The sequence below is a fragment of the Anguilla anguilla genome, chromosome 4 (genome assembly GCF_013347855.1).
Source record: "Anguilla anguilla isolate fAngAng1 chromosome 4, fAngAng1.pri, whole genome shotgun sequence".
NCBI classification, from domain to species: Eukaryota; Metazoa; Chordata; class Actinopteri; order Anguilliformes; family Anguillidae; genus Anguilla; species Anguilla anguilla.
This window is the reverse complement of record NC_049204.1, coordinates 25,844,053-25,863,486: the sequence shown is the minus strand read 5'-3', so window position 1 is coordinate 25,863,486 and position 19,434 is coordinate 25,844,053. Positions and strand designations below refer to the sequence as shown.

General features: G+C 40.0%; 1 protein-coding gene across 6 annotated transcripts in view; it reads right to left on the bottom strand.

Annotated features, from left to right (window-relative positions):
• atp8a2 (ATPase phospholipid transporting 8A2) overlaps window positions 1-19,434 on the bottom strand; it is a 73,269-nt gene that overhangs the window by 26,414 nt on the left and 27,421 nt on the right. For all 6 annotated transcript variants that reach the window (XM_035415805.1, XM_035415807.1, XM_035415806.1 and 3 more), the window contains 12 exons: window positions 16,028-16,127; window positions 10,803-10,901; window positions 10,635-10,680; window positions 9,322-9,362; window positions 8,379-8,452; window positions 6,689-6,758; window positions 6,133-6,260; window positions 5,175-5,286; window positions 4,888-5,056; window positions 4,036-4,163; window positions 2,369-2,446; window positions 1,377-1,465 (listed from right to left, as the gene is read on the bottom strand). In XM_035415805.1, the coding sequence (XP_035271696.1) occupies window positions 1,377-1,465; window positions 2,369-2,446; window positions 4,036-4,163; window positions 4,888-5,056; window positions 5,175-5,286; window positions 6,133-6,260; window positions 6,689-6,758; window positions 8,379-8,452; window positions 9,322-9,362; window positions 10,635-10,680; window positions 10,803-10,901; window positions 16,028-16,127 (1,134 nt within the window). The remainder of the gene's footprint in view (window positions 1-1,376; window positions 1,466-2,368; window positions 2,447-4,035; window positions 4,164-4,887; window positions 5,057-5,174; window positions 5,287-6,132; window positions 6,261-6,688; window positions 6,759-8,378; window positions 8,453-9,321; window positions 9,363-10,634; window positions 10,681-10,802; window positions 10,902-16,027; window positions 16,128-19,434) is intronic.

Here is a 19,434-nt window from a genome sequence, read left to right as displayed (position 1 = left end):
TCACATACTTTAAAATACTATAAATATGTCTGAGGACGTTTTATTTTGTTGCCAATGTAGCTTAATTTTACACTGGCTGCAATGGACAGCATTATTCCCTCAGCATGCACAGCAGACAATGGGCCTCATTCACCAACCATTCTTAAGAAGAATTTGCTTCTTAAAACCCACTTACGCAGCTTTCACAAAGATTCCGACATTCACCAATGTTCTTATTTGGGATTTGGTCTTAGGTAAGAGCACACTTACGCACATTTGAGTGCTGACATGTTTGTGCAAAATAATTGGTTATTGCGTTTTCTTCAATTCTACAGTTGTATAATATTATATGATTTAAATTACAATAATATTTTATCATCTGTAATATTTTTAAATAATTATTTTCATTATTTTACAAAGCATTAAGGTGCCAGGTTCCACCTCAGCGGGAGTAAATGATAAAAATCAAACCATTGTAGTGACCTTTTATTTTTGGGGGTTTCAATTATGCAATGTTTGGTCTATACTGCAAAAGCAAATGTTTAAATTTTGAATACAAACTAAGCACTTAGGTAACACTTTTTAAACACATGGACATGTTAAAGAAGAGAACGTCACTAGGGGGGTGACACCAAAATGACTGACAATACATTTTTTGTGCAGTGTTTTGTGCAGCGACGGGTTTACTCCGATGCAGTTTACTGCCGGTTGATTTAATTAGCGGTATTAATATGACGAGAAGCGCTTTGTCGTTTGAATGCATAACACGCAATTCCTTGCGCCCACTCCCACCAGTATTTTTTATTATTTTTTTGCCTCAGATTTGACATCAAACCATTTTTTTACTTCATCAGTTGTGCGCCCTTCTCTGGATACAGTGTTCACGGAACAAGTAATATCATCCCATGCACCTTTTTTTGTGTTATTTTATATCCACTACTGACGCTACTAAATATGACAGGTCGTTTGCTGTTCACTTCCCGCAGCAAAACCTACACTTCAGAACTACTGAAGTTTTCCTTACGTTTGGAGTCCGGTGCTCCACCGTCTTTAGATTTTCGTTTGGGCATTATTGACTTTGTTCGCTCTCAACTTTTCTTTTCGATTTCTGTGTGTGCACATGGCCCTGCAGTCTCATGCCCTTTTATGGGGATTGGCGGGGCGTTTACCTATGCTAATTAAGCGCTTTACACTTAGGAGGACAATGGGATTCATCATTTTAAGAACACACGTGCGAACAATTCTGCAGTTTAAGAACACGTCGTGAATCTGACGTAGACTTTTCTTCGGAATTTTCTCAAGAACAAATTTAAGAAAAAACTTAGGAAGATATTGGTGAATGAGGCCCACTGTTCCCAGTTCTTCCTGGGCTTCACCTCCCCACATCTCCCACTCACCCGTATGTGATGCCAGCGATGGTGCACTTTCTGAAGTTCATGATATTACAAGTGAGTGTCCCCGTCTTGTCAGAGAACAGATACTTCACCTGCAATATGCACATAACACCAGTATAACTGTTTCTGCACACAGCATTACCAGGGGGACAGACCTGTGGATCTGCACTGAAGCGCAGAAAGCCTTCAGTCCCTAGTGGAATTAGATCAGATTACAGCCATCCAACCTGCGTAAACTGTGTGTGTGATTTTTGAATTCTCCAATTCTCCAAGAATTACTTGAACAGTTTCAACCAAAGAAAACTTTGCGGAGAAGTAAGAGCGAGAGGGCGCAGTGCATGGCCAATGGGACACACACACAGTGTGCACACAGTGCTCATGAGAGCTGTAGTATTATTCAGTATCATCACAAATTGATTTGACTATATCAGATGCCTTTCATAAACTACAATATTTTTTTTATCCTACCAAAGGTCACCTGCCACTCATCTTGCTACTCTGTAACGTGTGGTTGTGACAGTTCTCTGTAAAAGGCAGAGACACTACAAACACTCTCACAACATCAAAGAGTTTACTTTGGCTTAACAACAGCAACTCTTATTCACAAAAATGCATACAGATATAGAAAAATTGTTTGTTAATAGTATGTTACATTCTGTTCACAATCTGATAGGACAGATGTATTTTGCCAGTGAATTATTTTCTATTAACTACAACAGAGCAAAATTACACAGTAATTTTAGCCAGAGGAGATACACTAACTGTGCATCAGGGCTGGCTCTAGGCATAGTTGAAAAGGGCGGGGGCTTAGGGCAGCATCCATATGAGCGGCCCCAAGTGAAGAAATGCACAGGCAACTAGAGCCATCCCTGCTGTGCATAAAACCACACCTTTGGCAAGATATGGATGACATGGCCTATTAAACACTGTATGTTGCCTAACCATCACAGACAGCGGAGAGGATGGACTACATTTCTAGATTGGTCACTTCTCACCTGTCCAAGTTCCTCATTCAGGTTTGATGTCCGTGCCATGGCTGGTGTGTCTGTCTCCTCATAGTACATCTCCACATCCTAATAGACAGACAGATTGAAAAACATAAACATAGAAACTGATAAACAAGTACATACTGACAGTAGTATTTATGTTAATTATATGAACCACAAACTATTTTTGTATAATTTTGGGGCTGTACTGAGGCTCTATTTTGACAATCCAAAGCAGACAGAAATGTAAGGCAAACCCTGCAAAAATAAGCATGATCCAGTAAGTTCTGGCATTTTAATTACACTGACACACTGCATTTGGTGCATCGAGGCAGCAGCTGAAGCAGGCCAGTTAGATTGCGCTCCACATTCAGTAGTGATTTTCAATTGTATTCACCTGCTTGCCTTTGTTTCAAATCAAATCAGAAATTGTGACACGCTGGTTCACTGTGCATCCTCCTTCAAAGCTGATTTGTCCTGTTTTGAGGCCCATGTCCAACCTTCAAGGCCAGTTGTAAAACATACACCTTTAATGTTATTTGAAGGTTTACTGCAAATATTGCCTTGAGGAGGATGAATTTCGGATTTAGGCCACGTATATGACTACAAACAGCCTGGTAGGAGGTTAGAATAGTAGTTGATCACTACAGACCACTAATCAGCCTATAATCTGTGTGCATTATGCAGTGCACTGATGTTACTGGATTTAGTAAAAACCAAGCTAGCTATCCAGCCAGGTAACTAGCTAACTTGCTTGTTAGCTATTGGGGTTTGAGCTTCGCATCAAAGCTAAATAGCCAAGAAATAATTGCTGACCAATAACTGAGTGGTTCACAGACATGCAAAACAGATTTAAAAACAGAATTGCGTTTGCAGTGGCATTACAATGAGCTAGCTGGCTAGTGGTTCACAGGCATACAAAACAGATAAAAAATTACACAACATGGCCAAAAGTATGTGGACACCTGACATCCAACATCTCATCCAAAATTCTTCTGGGAAGGCTTATACTAGATGTTGGAGCATTGCTGCCAAGATTTGATTCTATTCAGCCAGAAGAGCATTGGCGAGGTTGGGCACTGATTGGGCTATTAGTTGGCCCGCAGTTGGCTTTCCAATTGATCCCAAAGGTGCTGGTTGGGCTTGCGGTCAGGGCTCTGTGCAGGCCAGTCAAGTTCTTCCACACCGTTTCTCAACAAAACTATTTCTATATAAACCTCACTATGTGCCCAGGGGCACTGTCAATGCTAAAACAAGAAAGGGCCTTCCCCAAATTGTGGGGATGCACAGAATCGCCTATAATGTCGCTGTATGCTGTAGCATTAAGATTCGCCTTCAATGGAACAAAAAACAGCCCCAGACGAAGAGGTGTCCAGATACCTTTGGTCATATAGTGTATGTTTCTGAAAACACCAGAGGCAAGAAATAGGCCATGTAATTGCTGAATCTTGGTTTATAATAGAACTGCAATGCCTTGTTTGACAGTTTGATCCAAGTTTCATGTGCCTATGCTGTACAGATGATTTACATTTAGCACACTTTATGCAAATAGAATGGACACACCTACTCCATCCACCCCAGGACACATTTTTCAGAACTGTTTAGTAGGCCAGGCTGAAACAGTGAGTGCAATTACTCTTCAAAAAAAGCGCCCTCCCATTCTCTCTTACACTCACCCAGTTGATGAAGAGGGCCTGTGTGAACCGGACCACTTCTAGTGTGACCAGCAGGCTGATGGGAATCAAGTTATTGTAGAGGATGATGAAGGTCAATAAATTATACCAGAAGTTCATGGAAATATCCCCTAGAGACAGGCACAGCAACAGGTTGCATCACAACAGTGTGTACATGCAGAGACAGACGCACACACACAAAAGATCACCACTGGAATCTATTTGGCGTTGTCATGGCTGTCACGCCAACACCAAATTGATAGGAGTGATGTTTTTCCTGGCAGCATTTCACATGGCCTCTGAAGTTCGGCTGTTCAGTACTGCAGCAGGTATGATTAAAGAAAAATATACAGAAAGAAAGCAAGTAAGCTGCGTGCTCAAAATATTCAAGAATTATTTTATGGGTATTAGCTCAGTCACCTGAGAAAGAATTGCTCTTCTGTTTTTCCTAACATATTACGCTAATACACGAGAATCACGGTCATTGAATGTGCGCATTCGCCCACAATTTCTGACCCTATTTGTTGATGTCTTTAGTCACTATTTAAACACTAGCCAGTCAAGCAGTCTTTGTGACTGAATCCTCTACCATCTGTGCTCCAATAATGAACCTTGCCCTCCTGATCCAAAATCGAGGTCAAATGGGCCTGTTCAGCATTTTTTTACATGCCACAGAGCATGATAGGATGTTAATTGCTTAGTTATATCATGCAGTACACCTGTATGGAAGCATCTGCATTCGTTATGTTTCTCCACTCATTTATTCAGGTTTTTCCTTTATCACCTGTCTGTATACTGTATAACAATGTACATGGACAAATCGTGAATGTCTGTGTGTAGTACAGGTAGACTCACCTGTGCGAGACAGGTACCAGCAGGTGTCTTCAGGATGTTGTATATTCCAGATGGCTGCTCCAACTGAGCTCACCAGTGCCATGACCAGCAGAATACAGAACAGCACCAGGATCTGCATGTTGGTGACACGCTCTACATTGGACCGCTTCAGTGGAGCCTTCGTGGAGTTCTGGTGAGGTCCATAGCCACAGTTACACTCAGCACACATCCTACAACAGACTGCCATTTCTGTCCAACTCACTCTTAAGAAAGAGAAAATTTAAGCATTAAAACATTTTATGATAAACCTGCATGAGCTTGGAGTCGTGTCCAGTGTAGACTACAATCCCCACAACCCACTGTGTGTTCCTCAGCTGGGCACCTCGCAGCAGCACTTGATCTGGACCCAGAGGAACTGGGCTGGAACACAGAATCTTACAGTGACTTACAGTCACATGACCTCACACACACATGGCAACATTGGGGTCAGCAAAGTAACACAAGGTCTCTTCAGAGGGAGTGACCTTTGTAAACATGTTACTGCACAGGTAAAACCTTTAATGTAATGAAACCAGTATACACAAAAAGTGAACATTTACACATATTCAACAGTTACATGTAGGATTGCGCAATGCTGGATCAATCGACAGCCCCCAGTCTCACTTTCTGGTTTTTGCCGGTGATCTTTTCTTCACCTATTAAATTCTACAAGACCAGGGCCCTTGCTGCAAACATGATACAAGAAAAAAAGGATTTCCCAGGAAACGTTGCAATAGGTGCAACAAATATAAAATACACAACTAATAAAATGGATTATGAGATAAACAGGTTGTGTTCTGACAGTAGAACAAGAGCACCTGGTAGAAATTAGCTAAAGGTACATCTGCTCTCATTCTCTCATTTCATTTTTCATTTTCTGCTGTAACTCCTGTTTTCCCAAATTTTCTTTTCTGTTTTGAACCATCATATTTTCCTATTTGTATTGCGACCTCTTCATCCTTTTTCTATGCTTTCTAATTTCTCTTTTCCCTCCTTCCTGCAGAACAGCAAATCTGTGAATCAGTAGCTATCCTGATTTACATTTCCCATTTTGAGCACCCACACGTGTGTACTTTTAATCTTATTCCTGTATAATAAATGAGCGACTAGTTTTCTTTTTTTAACTGTTAATTAATCATTATTCTTAGACAAGATATATTTCAAAATTCCATGCTAAAAAACCATTTAGAATTGAAACTGCACGGGGAGGGAAAGAGGGCCAGTTACTTGGTGTTGTCCAGGCGCAGAGTCCCAGTAAAGTCATAGAGGTGACGGTTGGGTGCCTCACACTCCAGGCGTCCAGACAGAGTCACCAGGTCCTCCTGAGACTGCATGCATGCAGTAATGGAGAGTCCCTGCAACACACAGACACATACACACACACACACACACACACACACACACACATATGCAGGGTGTTGGAGCCATTTAAGTTAGGAGAAAATAACCGTTTATTCATATCGGTGGAAATGGAACCAGGCTAAGGGCTCATCAGGAAACACCTGTGTCAAAAACCTGATGAACCAAGATGCCAAGACAGATATAGTTTTCAACCTTATTTATTAGATTCTAAAGTTGTAACATTTAAGTAAGATTTACCTCTTTGAAAACTTCAAATTTATTTTCATCTTTTTATTGATGTAAATAGGCCCGTTTTCATTTTTGAGGCTATTATTATTTATTTGATTTAAAACCTTAATGCAACAGGTTTATGGCAGGTGTTAGAGATGGAGTAGTGCAAGACATGGAGTAGGTGTGAGACATGGTGCAAGGTGTGACTTACCTGTCGGATTTTCAGGTTGGTCTCTCCATCCAGATTGGACGTCTCAGTGTAGCACATGGCCTGGGGCTCACTGCAGTTAGAACATGAGCCACACTACACTGAAGCAACATTTGCATAAGTCAAAGCAAAACACTTTTTTGTTTGCAACACAAAGTGCACCTCAATATTTAATAAAAAGAAAGATAATTAAAAATGGAATAAATCACAGTGCTGGTAGATCTAAAAGTATAACAACAACAACAAAAATAATAAATTAATTAATTAATTAATAGAAAGTAAAATTTGAAAAACACCCTAACAACTCTCAACCTGCTGGTACAATACAGCCTAAAATATTGTATCTTCAGTATCCTCCTTCTTTAACCCTTTTAATAAATATGAAATACATCTATCATAGACCATGAGTTTTTTTTTTTCTGAGACTGACAAAAAAGTTTCCTACAACTTTCTCTGTAATGTTTACAAGTCATATATGGAACCAGGTTTTTGACCTTCTTTGTAATTTTTCAGAGGTTGTGAGCTCTATTATAGTGAAAGTGTAAATGCTTTTTTGTGATCAATTTTTAAAATTAATTATTCATGAGACAGGGGGTAAGGGAGTATAAAGGTGCAAGAGAACAAATGTAAATACAATAATTGTCTCCCTAGCCCCTGTCCCATACATGGCGATACTTCGCTCCCATCCCTCCCCATGGATCACAGAGAAAACTCTCTTATAAATAAATAAGAGAGTTAAATGAGTGTGGTTAAAGTGGATGCAGCTGCTTCCCAGGAGGGTAATGTCCTCTGTCTTGCATTGTGGATCTACACATTGGAAAGCTCCACATAAATATTATCAAGAAAAGTGTGAATCCAATGAATCTTAGAGGGTGAATGTGGTGGCTTCCGCCATACAGCAAAAATCTTCTTGACTGCTGTGAGTCCAGCCAACCATACATACTTCTGATGCACAACGTCTTCAACCTGTCCGAGGAGAAGTGCAGATAGAGGCCACATTTCTCCTGGCTGGTGGTGGCTAATATCTACCAGTTAATTCCTCCAGGTATAAAGAGCAGCTGGTCCCTGTGCCCTCCAAGTCACTGTGAAAGCCACAGCAGCCCTTCTCATCATGGGACATTCCAGAATATCTAGGGCTCTGTAGCAGCCCATTTTCAGACTGCTGTCAGTTCAGCTGTACACACATCATCTTCTTCAGCCCGGGCTGATGTGCTTATTTCAGGTGCAAATGTGTTTCTTTCGTGTTCCGCAATGCCTGACACAAAGTACCCAGTACTTAAACATAAGCCATTTGCCAGAGGAGGCTTGTTTGAGGTGCTTTATATACAATTCTGGACCCTCTCAGATGAATACATCAGTTTCCTTCTAATGGAGCATCTCATACTTTGGTGCATTCTCTTCTTTTGACATGATGGACTTAATACACTGCAGTTAAAGGGAAAAAGGTGACTGATTTGATTGGCCATACAGAAACCAAACCCCAAATAATTTTCTTAACCCTCAGGTAATCTGACAACGCAAATGTAACAACCTTGCTGCTAGCAAACTAATCCTAAAATGAATACACAAGCACACACATTCCCCATTCACACAAGCACTCACTCACTCACCTACTCTCTCTCACTCTCTCTCTCTCTCTCTCTCTCTCACACACACACACACACACACACACACACACAAAGTGATGTCTGACCTGGAGGACACAATGACCATGTCAGCAGGGAGGTGCTGACCATTGGTGACCTTCACAAAGTCTCCAACCGCCACCTGGTGGACAAGGCACAACATTGTAATAGGAGGGATAAGGGGAGAGACAGAAAGGGGGGGGGGGGGGCACTGTGAGATAGCTGATGAAAAAGTCTCCTGAACTTGCTGTGAAGGTGGGTTAGACACAAAGGTAATATGATTATAAATTATTAGCTCAGACAAACACTGACAAAATACAAATCAGACCGTGGCATTGTCACCTTGCTTAAGTGACCATGTTTCTCACATGTTAAGTATGGATGGAGGCTCCACATTTAAAATCCACCCCATCATTATTAGCGTTAGTATATATGACAGCCAAATGCATCCATCCCTCAGGGTCTTCCTCCCTTCTTCTCCCTTTCCTCTTTTCCTCAACCTTTCCCCTTTTCTCATTCCCTTCCTCCTCTATATTTTCTGACCACTGCTCCATACTGCTGTAACAAAAAACTGCTATATCGAGACTGGCCACTCACAAGGCTTATTTGGAGCTGTGTAGTGTTCCCATAAACCTGCTTTTAAAAAGCTCCATGTTCACACAATCAAACCCAGCACAATAGCATATTTGCTGCTTATGGATTACTTGGCTAACCATGCCTTGAGAGTAGATATGTTTGCGGAGAGCAATGAATGGCCTATGCTTGCAAACAACCCGCAAGTCTACATGCCTTTTATGGGATTGTTGGCTGTTTCCTTATGCTAATCATATGAACAGACACACATAAAATTTATGAATGATTGGTATTCATCATGCGATACACTTGGGATACAAACAAAAAGGAAGCTCATGTCTCATGAATCCCATGTTGGTTTTTCATAGGAACTTTTCTTAAGAACAAAACTAAGAATATTAGAAAAGTTTTGTGATTGAGGTCCAGAAAGTGTATTACCTGTTTCCAGATTATTGTCTGCCATATCCCATTCCGTAGCACTGAAACAGAAGGATATTACAATGACATCATTATTCATGATAACAGATCAAAGTGAATCTGGATCTCTTAAAACAACTTGTTAGCAACTTACTTTTTTAAAGCACGTAACGGCTTCTAAATTTACAGTTGAGATATTAATGGGCGTAATTTATCTCGTAGAACAAAACGTGAACCTCTCTTTGACATACGTTAACCACGGACCTTGTTTTAGACAGAAAATGAAATGCCTACAGGAAAAATGAATTGGAAATTCACAGGGAACTCATGGCACAACTCCCGAGTTAGCCCACAAAAAGACAGTAATCACTGTAACACTCTATTGTGGAATGTGGTATCCTTATATGTTTTTTACTTGTAATCAGCTTGGAAAGGTCAACAGCCATTCCTCTTGTTTCTTCAGAAAGTTCTTTGCCTATCCACATAGTGATGTATGACACTTTAAAAACATTTAAAAGTGATTTTCTTAAAAGTGAGTTTCTTTATACTCATTTTCATACCCCAGCAAAACAGGATGCCCTGAGAGGTCTCAGGACAGTGTCCTAAAATTGAGATAAACTTAGACATAGTATTTTAATGCAAATTTATTTATGTTAGATTTTATTTTGAACTAGAAATACCGCCTTGTATGCCTCCGCCATCACTTCATCATTTTATCCTATTAGACATTTGTGTGAAACTTTGTCATAATTAGTGTATGAATTCTTGAGTTATTGGCAAAAACATGTTTTGTGAGGTCACAGTGACTTTGACCACCAAAATCTAATCAGTTCATTCTTGAGTCCAAGTGGACGTTTGTGCCAAATTTGAAGAAAACCCCTCAAGGCATTCCTGAGATATTGCATTCATAAGAGAATGGGACGGACGTAAGGTCACAGTGACCTTGACCTTTGAGCTTTGACCACCAAAATCTAATCAGTTCATCCTTGAGTCCAAGTGGATGTTTGTGCCAAATTTGAAGAAATTCCCTAAAGGCAAAAACGGGATTTGTGAGGTCACAGTGACCTTGACCTTTGACCTTTGACCATCAAAATCTAATTACTTCATCCTTCAGTCCAAGTGGACGTTTGTGCCAAATTTGAAGAAATTCCCTCAAGGCGTTCCTGAGACATCGCGTTCACAAGAATGGGACGGACGGTCGGACAACCCGAAAACACAATGCCTCTGGCCACGGCTGTGCCGTCTCGGAGGCATAAAAATTAGGGGTGTGAATAAATTATCTCTCTCCCTCCCTCCCTCCCTCTCTCACACACACATATTCACACAGACTATACCTATTGTCTTCTTTTTATTGACTGTGTTGTCTGCCTTGTGTCGCTTCTGTTGGGGACAGATAAGGAGTGAGTTAGCTGTTTGCTGTTGTGCAGATCTACATTTAACTGTAAATTGTCGTTGTGGCACAGTTCAGGCCCCGGCATTGCAGGGGGCAGCAGTGAACTCACATAGTCCTCAATAATCTCCTTAATCCCAGCCACAGTCAGGATGAAGATAAGTGGCACCAGTGTTGTGTAGCGGCCCGTGGGAGAAACATCAGGGATTTGCTGGGGAGACAAACAGAAATAGGAATTTGTATGACATAGTTTGACACATATTGGAAGTTTATGATAACTGCCTCAGATCGATGCAGGAGTGTGTGAGTTTAGGTGTGCACATATGCAGGCATGTGTGTGTGAGACAGTATATGCATGTTTGAGTATATGTGGGTGTGTTTATGTGTGGTTTCTGTGTTCCGAAGGGCTAACATGTTTTTATTCATATTTATTATTACATCTTATTTTGCAGGTTATATAAACTGATGTATTCTGTCCCATTCATCATTGCTTATTATCTTCCATCTGATAAGGCTTGGCTGAGTAACCAGACACCAATATAGCACAGACCAGAATCTTCAAATCCTACAAGCCTTCAACAAAAAGCAAAAAGGGAGTATGCAGCTAGATGGTGGGAAACTATGTTTTACTTTTCTATCTAAAGAGGGCATTGTCTTTAGTACTGACACACACACACAATTTCACAGCCTCTCTTAAAGGGTATAAAGGATTGCTTATTTTAAATAAAGATTTTTTTTTTTAGTACAGTATTGACTTTGTCAGTAGATGTGCTTTTCTGCGGAATAAAGATAATTGGATCAAGTGAGAAGTATTTTCCTGACTGGATGGCCGGCCTATAACAAGGATGGATTTTTCCTACTAAACCCATTAGTTTTAGAATTTTCCAGCCATGTAAGCACTTTTTCTAGCCTTGAACTCTCTGCTCCATTTGACACTGCTGAAATCAACAACTGACAACTATTCTCCTGTCTTTGTGCAGTGGTGCTCTCGCACTACCTAGAGCATGAGAGTCTAGCTTCCGATAACCAATCATGTAGCTGAGTTCCATTTTTTCTTCCATTTCTTTCCAATCACGTGCTATGCCCCATCCAGTTTCCTTAACAATCAAATTCTTCCATGTCTGCTGATTTATTTAGTGGCAATCATTTTTTTTTCACCCATTCACACACTTTCTCCAGATGTTTATTTAGCAATTCTGACAAATTATTGGCCTTATCTGCTGCACAGTACAAGGTTGAATTATCAGCATACACAACAACCATTGTATCTATTTAATATGCAAGCTAAATCATTAGTAAAAATAGAATATAAAAGCAGACCTAGGCAGCTTCCCTGAAGAACACATTGAGTACTTGTGCTATCAGAATAGCTGCCATTAAAAAAAATACTGCTTTCTTGCAGATAAGTAGCTGCCCATCCATGAGAGAGCGGACAGTGAGAAGCCATAGCAATTTAGTTTGCTCAGCAATATTTCATGGTCTATCAGGCAGTGCTGGAATCCAACATCACCATGCCTACTAACTTGTGGGCATCCATTTTTCTCAATGGGCAGTGTGACAAAGGCCAATTTATGTGAAGGTCACCCAGCATAAATATTTCTCTGTTTTCATCACGAACTGCGTCAAGCATGTCAAGCAGGTAATTTCATCCAGGTATTTTATGTTGGCACTTGGAGTATTAAACGTTTTTCTCCTATGCTCATAATGTGCTAATATTTTCAAAGGACAGAAGATCTTAACATTAAAGCACAAAGTGCATAAAACCTTGGTACACCTACAAAGTAATGGCAGGTGTGTCCCCATTTTTTCCTCCGTTAGCAATGCTTCAGACCCAACACTCCCTGGCACTTTAATTTAATTTAATGGAAATGAATTTGATCTAAAGTATTTTTACTGAATGTTCTTTAAAATATTGTTACAAGTTTGTAACATTGTTAAAGATGCTCTGAATGCAATTGTTGAGTATTTATAATGTGGTAGAGGTTACACAGCTTATTTTTATGCGATAAATAGAGTGTATTAAGTTGTCTTCATGCTAATATGCCACCCTGTGAGCCGTGTCTGTTTAGGGTTTTTTTCAGAAAGAAAATCATATTACAATGTAGGGGCATATTGCTCCAACCATCCCTCCCTTGGTCCCCATCCAAACCCCCTCACTCTCCCAGCATACCCCAACACATTCATTCACACACACATATCCATCGTTGTGGCCTACACACGCATGAGATAGAGAGCATGAAAGGAATATAGAGAGAGAAAAACGTTTGCCCTGTCTAAAAACAAAATGAAACTGAACAGTGAACACCGAGTTTGACGTCCGCCAACTGTAGCCTATACGCCTGTTTCCACATAACTTTACTGTTACTCAATCACCACGTTCAATTTGATAAGTTCTGCCTACCTCATGAGATGAGATTTGTTTCCTAGCCTCTGATCAATCCTTTGTAGTAGTTTATTAATGTCCCTGTTAATGTCTGGCCTCCTTTTCTTCTGCATCTTTGAATGTCGCTGAACAGTTGGAAGCCTGAGTGTTTGTACAAATGTACAGCCCTTGCTCCTCCAACGCCTTAGTCACTACCTGTGGGTTTCCATACATTGTTGCTGACCCATCTTTGGTTAAAACTTTAAGCTCTGCTGGGGCAACTACGTGTGACCTTATGTCTTTTTCCTTCAACAGCTCACTCATTGGTCTGCATAAGCTGCTACGTTTCTGTGTTTTGGTCATAAAGGTATGATTAATGTAAATACGTTCCATTAAAAAATGTCCATGCTGCGTTCATTATGCTTTGTTTGGTGTCATGACAGGAAAGCAACAATAAGTGGCCTAGCTCTATTTTAACTTTCCTTAAATATTCAATGTGCCATGAGGATATAAAAATCCCCAAGTATGTTCAGAACTTCATGGATAAGTTCTTGAAAAAAGGTACACATATTTTGACCTTCACTATGCCCTGGAACATTAAAAATCCTCACATTATTCTATCTAGATTTATTTTCAAAGCATTCCATCATCTCTTCCATCTCGAACATTCTACGGTCCAATGCTTAATAGTCTTACGCTGCAATATTTCCGTGTTGTGGGACTCAATGACTTTGTTTTCTATTTCTTCCACTTGCGTGTCCATTTTCTCCAAATATTGATGTTGTCTGTTGCATTATTTTCTTAATGTCCCATTTGGTTTCTGCAAGAAATTCTTTAAGCTCCATACTTAAGTCTTTCATTTCTTTCGTAATTGAATCCTTGAGATCAGTTATTTATTTGTTTAATTTCACTACCCTCCACCATTTCAGATAGAAGCGATTCTAATAATGTGTATATCGGTCTACTTCTCTTTATTAACTTTTCAGTCCCTGAATTTAAATTCCTCCCCTACCAAATAATCTCCTTTTAATAAAGCCACAATTGTATGGCCTATTTAAACCAAAAGGTATGACATTTTGGGGCCAGGAAGACACGGTTTTCTAAGATGCCGCAACTACCCACTTACCGGAAACCTCGTCAAAAGACAAAGATGATGTTAAATTGAGGTAAATACATTTACAAAGGTCAGGTCTGATTTGAAAAAATCCAATCAATTGGTTAACCAATAGTCTATCAACAACAAGCTATTTAAAAAAATTTTATTTCCAACATACCAAAGACCTCCCTGGAGACCCCTCAGTAGTTCTCTTTCTAGTTCTCATTTCCTTCAGACAAATACAGAACACTGTTTTTTGTGAGCTATCTACACTACATTTCCAAAGGTATGTGGACACCTGAACTTCACACCCATATGTACTTGTTGAACATCTCATTCCAAAACCATGGGCATTAATATGGAGCTGGACCCCCTTTGCTGCTGTGACAGCCTACACTCTTCTTGGAAGGCTGTCCAGTAGATTTTGGAACACGGCTGGAGGGATTCGCTTTCATTCAGCCACAAGAGCATTAGTGAGGTCGGGTACTGATGTTGGGCGTAAGGCCTGGCTCGCAGTCAGCATTCCAATTCATCCCCAAGGCATTGGATGGGGTAGAGGTCAGGGCTCAGTGCAAGCCAGTCAAGTTCTTCCCCACAACTCAGCAAACCATATGTTTATGGACCTTGCTTTGTGCATGGGGGCACTGTCATGCTGAAACAAGAAATGGCCTTCCCCAAACTGTTGCCACAAAGTTTGAAGTGCACAATTCTCTAAAATGTCATTGTATGATGTAGCATTAAGATTTCCCTTCACTGGAACTAAGGGGCCCAGCCAAAACCATGAAAAGTAGCCCCATTAGTCCTCCTCCACCAAACTTTACCGTTGGCATTATGCATTCCACGAAACCCAGATTTGTCTGTCAGACTGGCAAATAGTGAAGCGTGACTCATCACTCCAGAGAACATGTTTCCACAGCTCCAGAGCCATTACATTACATTACATTACATTACAGGCATTTAGCAGACGCTCTTATCCAGAGCGACTTACACAACTTTTACATATCATTTTACATTGTATCCATTTACTGGATATATACTGAAGCAATTTCGGTTAAGTACTTTGCTCAAGGGTACAACGGAAGTGTCCTACCCGGGAATCGAACCTGCGACCTTTCGGTTACAAGCCCAGTTCCTTACCCACTGTGCTACACTCCGTCCTGAGCCCAATGTTGATGGTGCTTTACTCCACTCAAACTGATGCTTGGCATTGCACATGGTGATCTTAGGCTTGTGTACGGCTACTCAACCATGAAAACCCATTTCATGAAGCTCTTGATGAACAGGTCTTGTGCTGATGTTGTTTCCAGTGGCAGTTTGAAACTCTGTAGTAAGTGTTGCAACAGAGAGCATACGATTTTAATGTGCTACACGGCGGTCCTGTTCTGAGAGCTGTGTGGCCTACCACTTTTTACGGCTGAGCTGTGGTGGCTCCTGTACATTTCCACTTCACAATAACAGCACTTACAGTTAACTGGGCAGCTCTAGCAGGGCGACAGAGCCACGTTGAAAGTCACAAACTCTTCAGTACAACCCATTCTACTGCCAATGGTTATCCATGAAGATTGCATGGCTGTCTGCTTAACTTTATGTACCTGTTAGCAATGGGTGTGGCTGAAATAGCTGAAACCACCAATTACAAGGAGTGTCCACATACTTTTGGAAATGTAGTGTATTCTGCGTTGTGTAGCTACATGTTTGTCTTTCACTGTGTATCTTTAGTGCTATTATGTGTATTATAGTGTAAGCAGATGCTTAAGAGATATCATGAAGGAGTGTAATAAAAACACACTAGCTGGCCTACTATATACTATAATAGTCATTGGCAGCATACAATTTACCAGTAGCACACTCTGCTACGTCTAGTACTTTATGAACGAACCTGCATCAGTGCGATGAACAGGAAGAAGGCGTTGGCCGCACGGCGAATCTGCTCATACAGGAAGCGTGGCAGGAATGTCAGGACCCCATACTTCGCTGTGCTGAGGAACAAACATAAGGGGACAATATCCACAGTCACACAACTGAGGATTAAAAACACAAGAGCATTATCAATCACATTTCAGCTCATTATCATGTCACAAGGTATCCCACAAAAAAAAAAAAAGCACGCACCACACATAGCCAGAGAACAAACCAAGCGCCTCAGAAAGTCAGAACACAAAAGTCAAGACAAAGTGAACCCAACCTCTCTGACTTTGCCCTCATTGATGGTAGTTAAAATGATTGGCCCAACAACTTTTAACTTTAGCTAGGTGGGCTACATTTGAGAAAACCTTCAATAAAAAATGCTAACAAACCAGGACAATAATATGGACAGTTTTAGGCCTCTAATTTAATTTTAAAAAACACAGTTAATGAAGCTGTCTGCAGATGATATCAAAATGTAACATTACTTACAAAATTTATGGTGTGTCGTTTGTGCCAAAAAAGTCCACTGCTTTGCACATTCAACAAACTGCCGCAACAAGCTGCCGCATTTTTTCGCATCGGGAAAAATGCGGAATTTTGTTGATGTGTTGAATTCCGAAAATTCCGAATCGCAAAAAACTGGAGAGACTGACTTATGTTAATGACAACATCCAGATTAATACATCGTATACGAATGTGAAGTTAGCTAGTTAGACTGTGTCTAGTTATTTATCATTTTATAGCAGTAGCTAGAGTGATTGACAAGCTTTGAAAGGTGAAGGCTACTTGTCAATTACCTGGCAAAACCAGGTATGTGAGTGTATAATCTAATGTTGCAACTGTAATATTCAGCAGTTCAAGTGACGTTTGTTAAAATGAGTAAGCAAGATATTTAGCTAACTAGCTAACATTAATTAGAATTATATAATATCTTCCCTTTGCTTTTAATCATAACACAAAAGATAATGTTATAGGGAGTTCAAGGAGTGATCATGTTAAAATGTTTCCAAGAAGCTTATATTAACTAACATTATGTAGAAAGTAGTCCACATATCTAACAGCTTCAGAAAGTTACCTAGATAAGTTACTGTACTGTAATCACTGTCTTACTGAAACACACTGTTGTAGATAGCAAAAACTAGCTAACTTGTGTTGCGTTAATATTTCCACTTAAAATATATGATGTATTGTAGACTGGCCTGAACCAATAATTATATAGGGGAGAAATCAGTACCCCCTGGATCCTCTTTGATCATTAATTAAGTATGCACAGGTCAGGAGAAGAGGGAGTGTCCATCCCCATCCCCCCTCCTCTCTTTCACTAGATAAAATATGCAGCTTTCTTTTAGTCAGCAGCACTGTAATTACGGAGCATACCACCAACATAAAAATATTTCTCCAATAGCCCACATAGTGGCGCTATAATTAAAAAAACATTTCATCCCATTTCAAATGCAATAACTCCCACACCCTTTGTCCAATTCATACAAAACTTTTAACTAATAATCTCTTGAGTAACCTGTACAACACTGCACCTTTCAATTTAAAGTCCACCATATTGGACTTTGTGCAACTTTACATATTATGCAAAAACAGTTTTTCACAAAGGCTTTTTTTTGTTTCTGCACCAATTTGCAGAACCATAACACCTATGAAACAATGACTCTGAGATCGGCCGTGGCCTCAAACAAAAATGACCATATCGCCATCAGTTTTCATTAGATTTTCACAAAACAGACATGTTTCTGATCGTACAATAAAACAGATTGCATGATACAAATTGGCTGAAAACTGTTTCTCAGTAATGGACCAACAGATTTTCATGAAATTGAAAACTCTTGATCCATGTACTGTCTCAAAACAGACATTTGGTCATGATTTATGAATGTGGGCTTGGCTTATTACATAACTTGTTTGCCATAGGCATTCATTTTACTAAATACAGTAGAAACTCCACTAAACGATTATGGGCTGGGATGTTGCTTAAGTAGCCACCATATGCAAATTTGGTCGCAAATGCGCATCTTTGCCCTGACTGGTCATCCAGATGGCATTAGTGATGGGCAAAGCAGTTCTTTTCAGTGTACTGAATCATTAGAATCAGTTTATTAAAAAGATTCATTCAAAAGATTCATTCACCGAATCATTCAGTGCTTGACCGGAGCTCTGACTGCGTAGTCCCACTCACTGAACTGAAACACAGCCGAACGTTCAGTTCAGCTAACTAACTAGTGAACTGAGAACGGTCGTTCGTGAAGGATAAGCCAGTGAGCTGAGAATTTAGTTGGATAACTACGTTCAGTGAACAAATCACTGAACTGATAGTCGGTCAGTGAATGACCAGTTCACGTTTGCTCGCAACTGACTGAGAGCTCAACTGAACTGACTGAGAAATGAACGGATTGTTTCAGGAAGTGATTCAGTTCAGTTCGTTCACCCAAACGATTTGTTCTTTTGAATGAATCGTTTGCAAACGACACAACACTAGATGGCATTGCGTAGATCTTTTTCAGTCTTGAGACTGGATGAAATCCAATTCCCATATGCAGTATTTCTTCCATTCTATTTTAAGCTAACAACAATTTCATTCACATTTTTGTTAATGATTTCAGGGCCTCATTAAATACTATTGTACATCAGGCAGATTATAGCCGATAGTATAATCTGTCTTAAACTATAAAAACACCCAGAATTACCTGCTATGCATGCTCTGTCCAACCTCTCAATGACAACACAATGTATGATAACATAAAATTGCAAAACCATCAAATCACTGCTTGCAGCTATATTTTTCATGTGGTTTTTTCATTTATTTGTACGTTTTAGTTTCAGCTTTTGTTATTAATAATAACCTTGGTTAGGACACACCGTCCAAACAAAATAGTCCAAATATTAACGGGCCATTTCAAAGACGTGGAAACGTGATCAAAACGGGCAACGGGAAAAGTATTTTTCCACTTCCTTTTCAGAAAATGGAGGGACCACGCAAATTTGTCAACCAAAAGAAGTCTGCACAAGCTGTATCCACAGATCAAAATGTGTGGCCAAAACATCGGCAGAACTGCATAATTCTACTGAGTCAACATGGATCAAAATCCCAAACAAATTATTTCCAGCACCTTGTGGAATCCATGCCTCAGAGAACTCAAAGCCTGTACTGGAGGCAAAAGTGGGTCCTACCCGCTACTAGATAGGTGTACCCAATACAGCGGCTGATAAGTGTTTAGTGTGTTGTGAACCAGCATGAAACAGGTAGATATCGCTGCACTCACAGTAATTATTCTCTTCAACTGCTCATAAATATGAATTTGTGCTGACTTAGTTTGTTCTAATTAATCCTTAGCATAATACTGTGGTTCCCAGTGCTAGTTCTAGAAT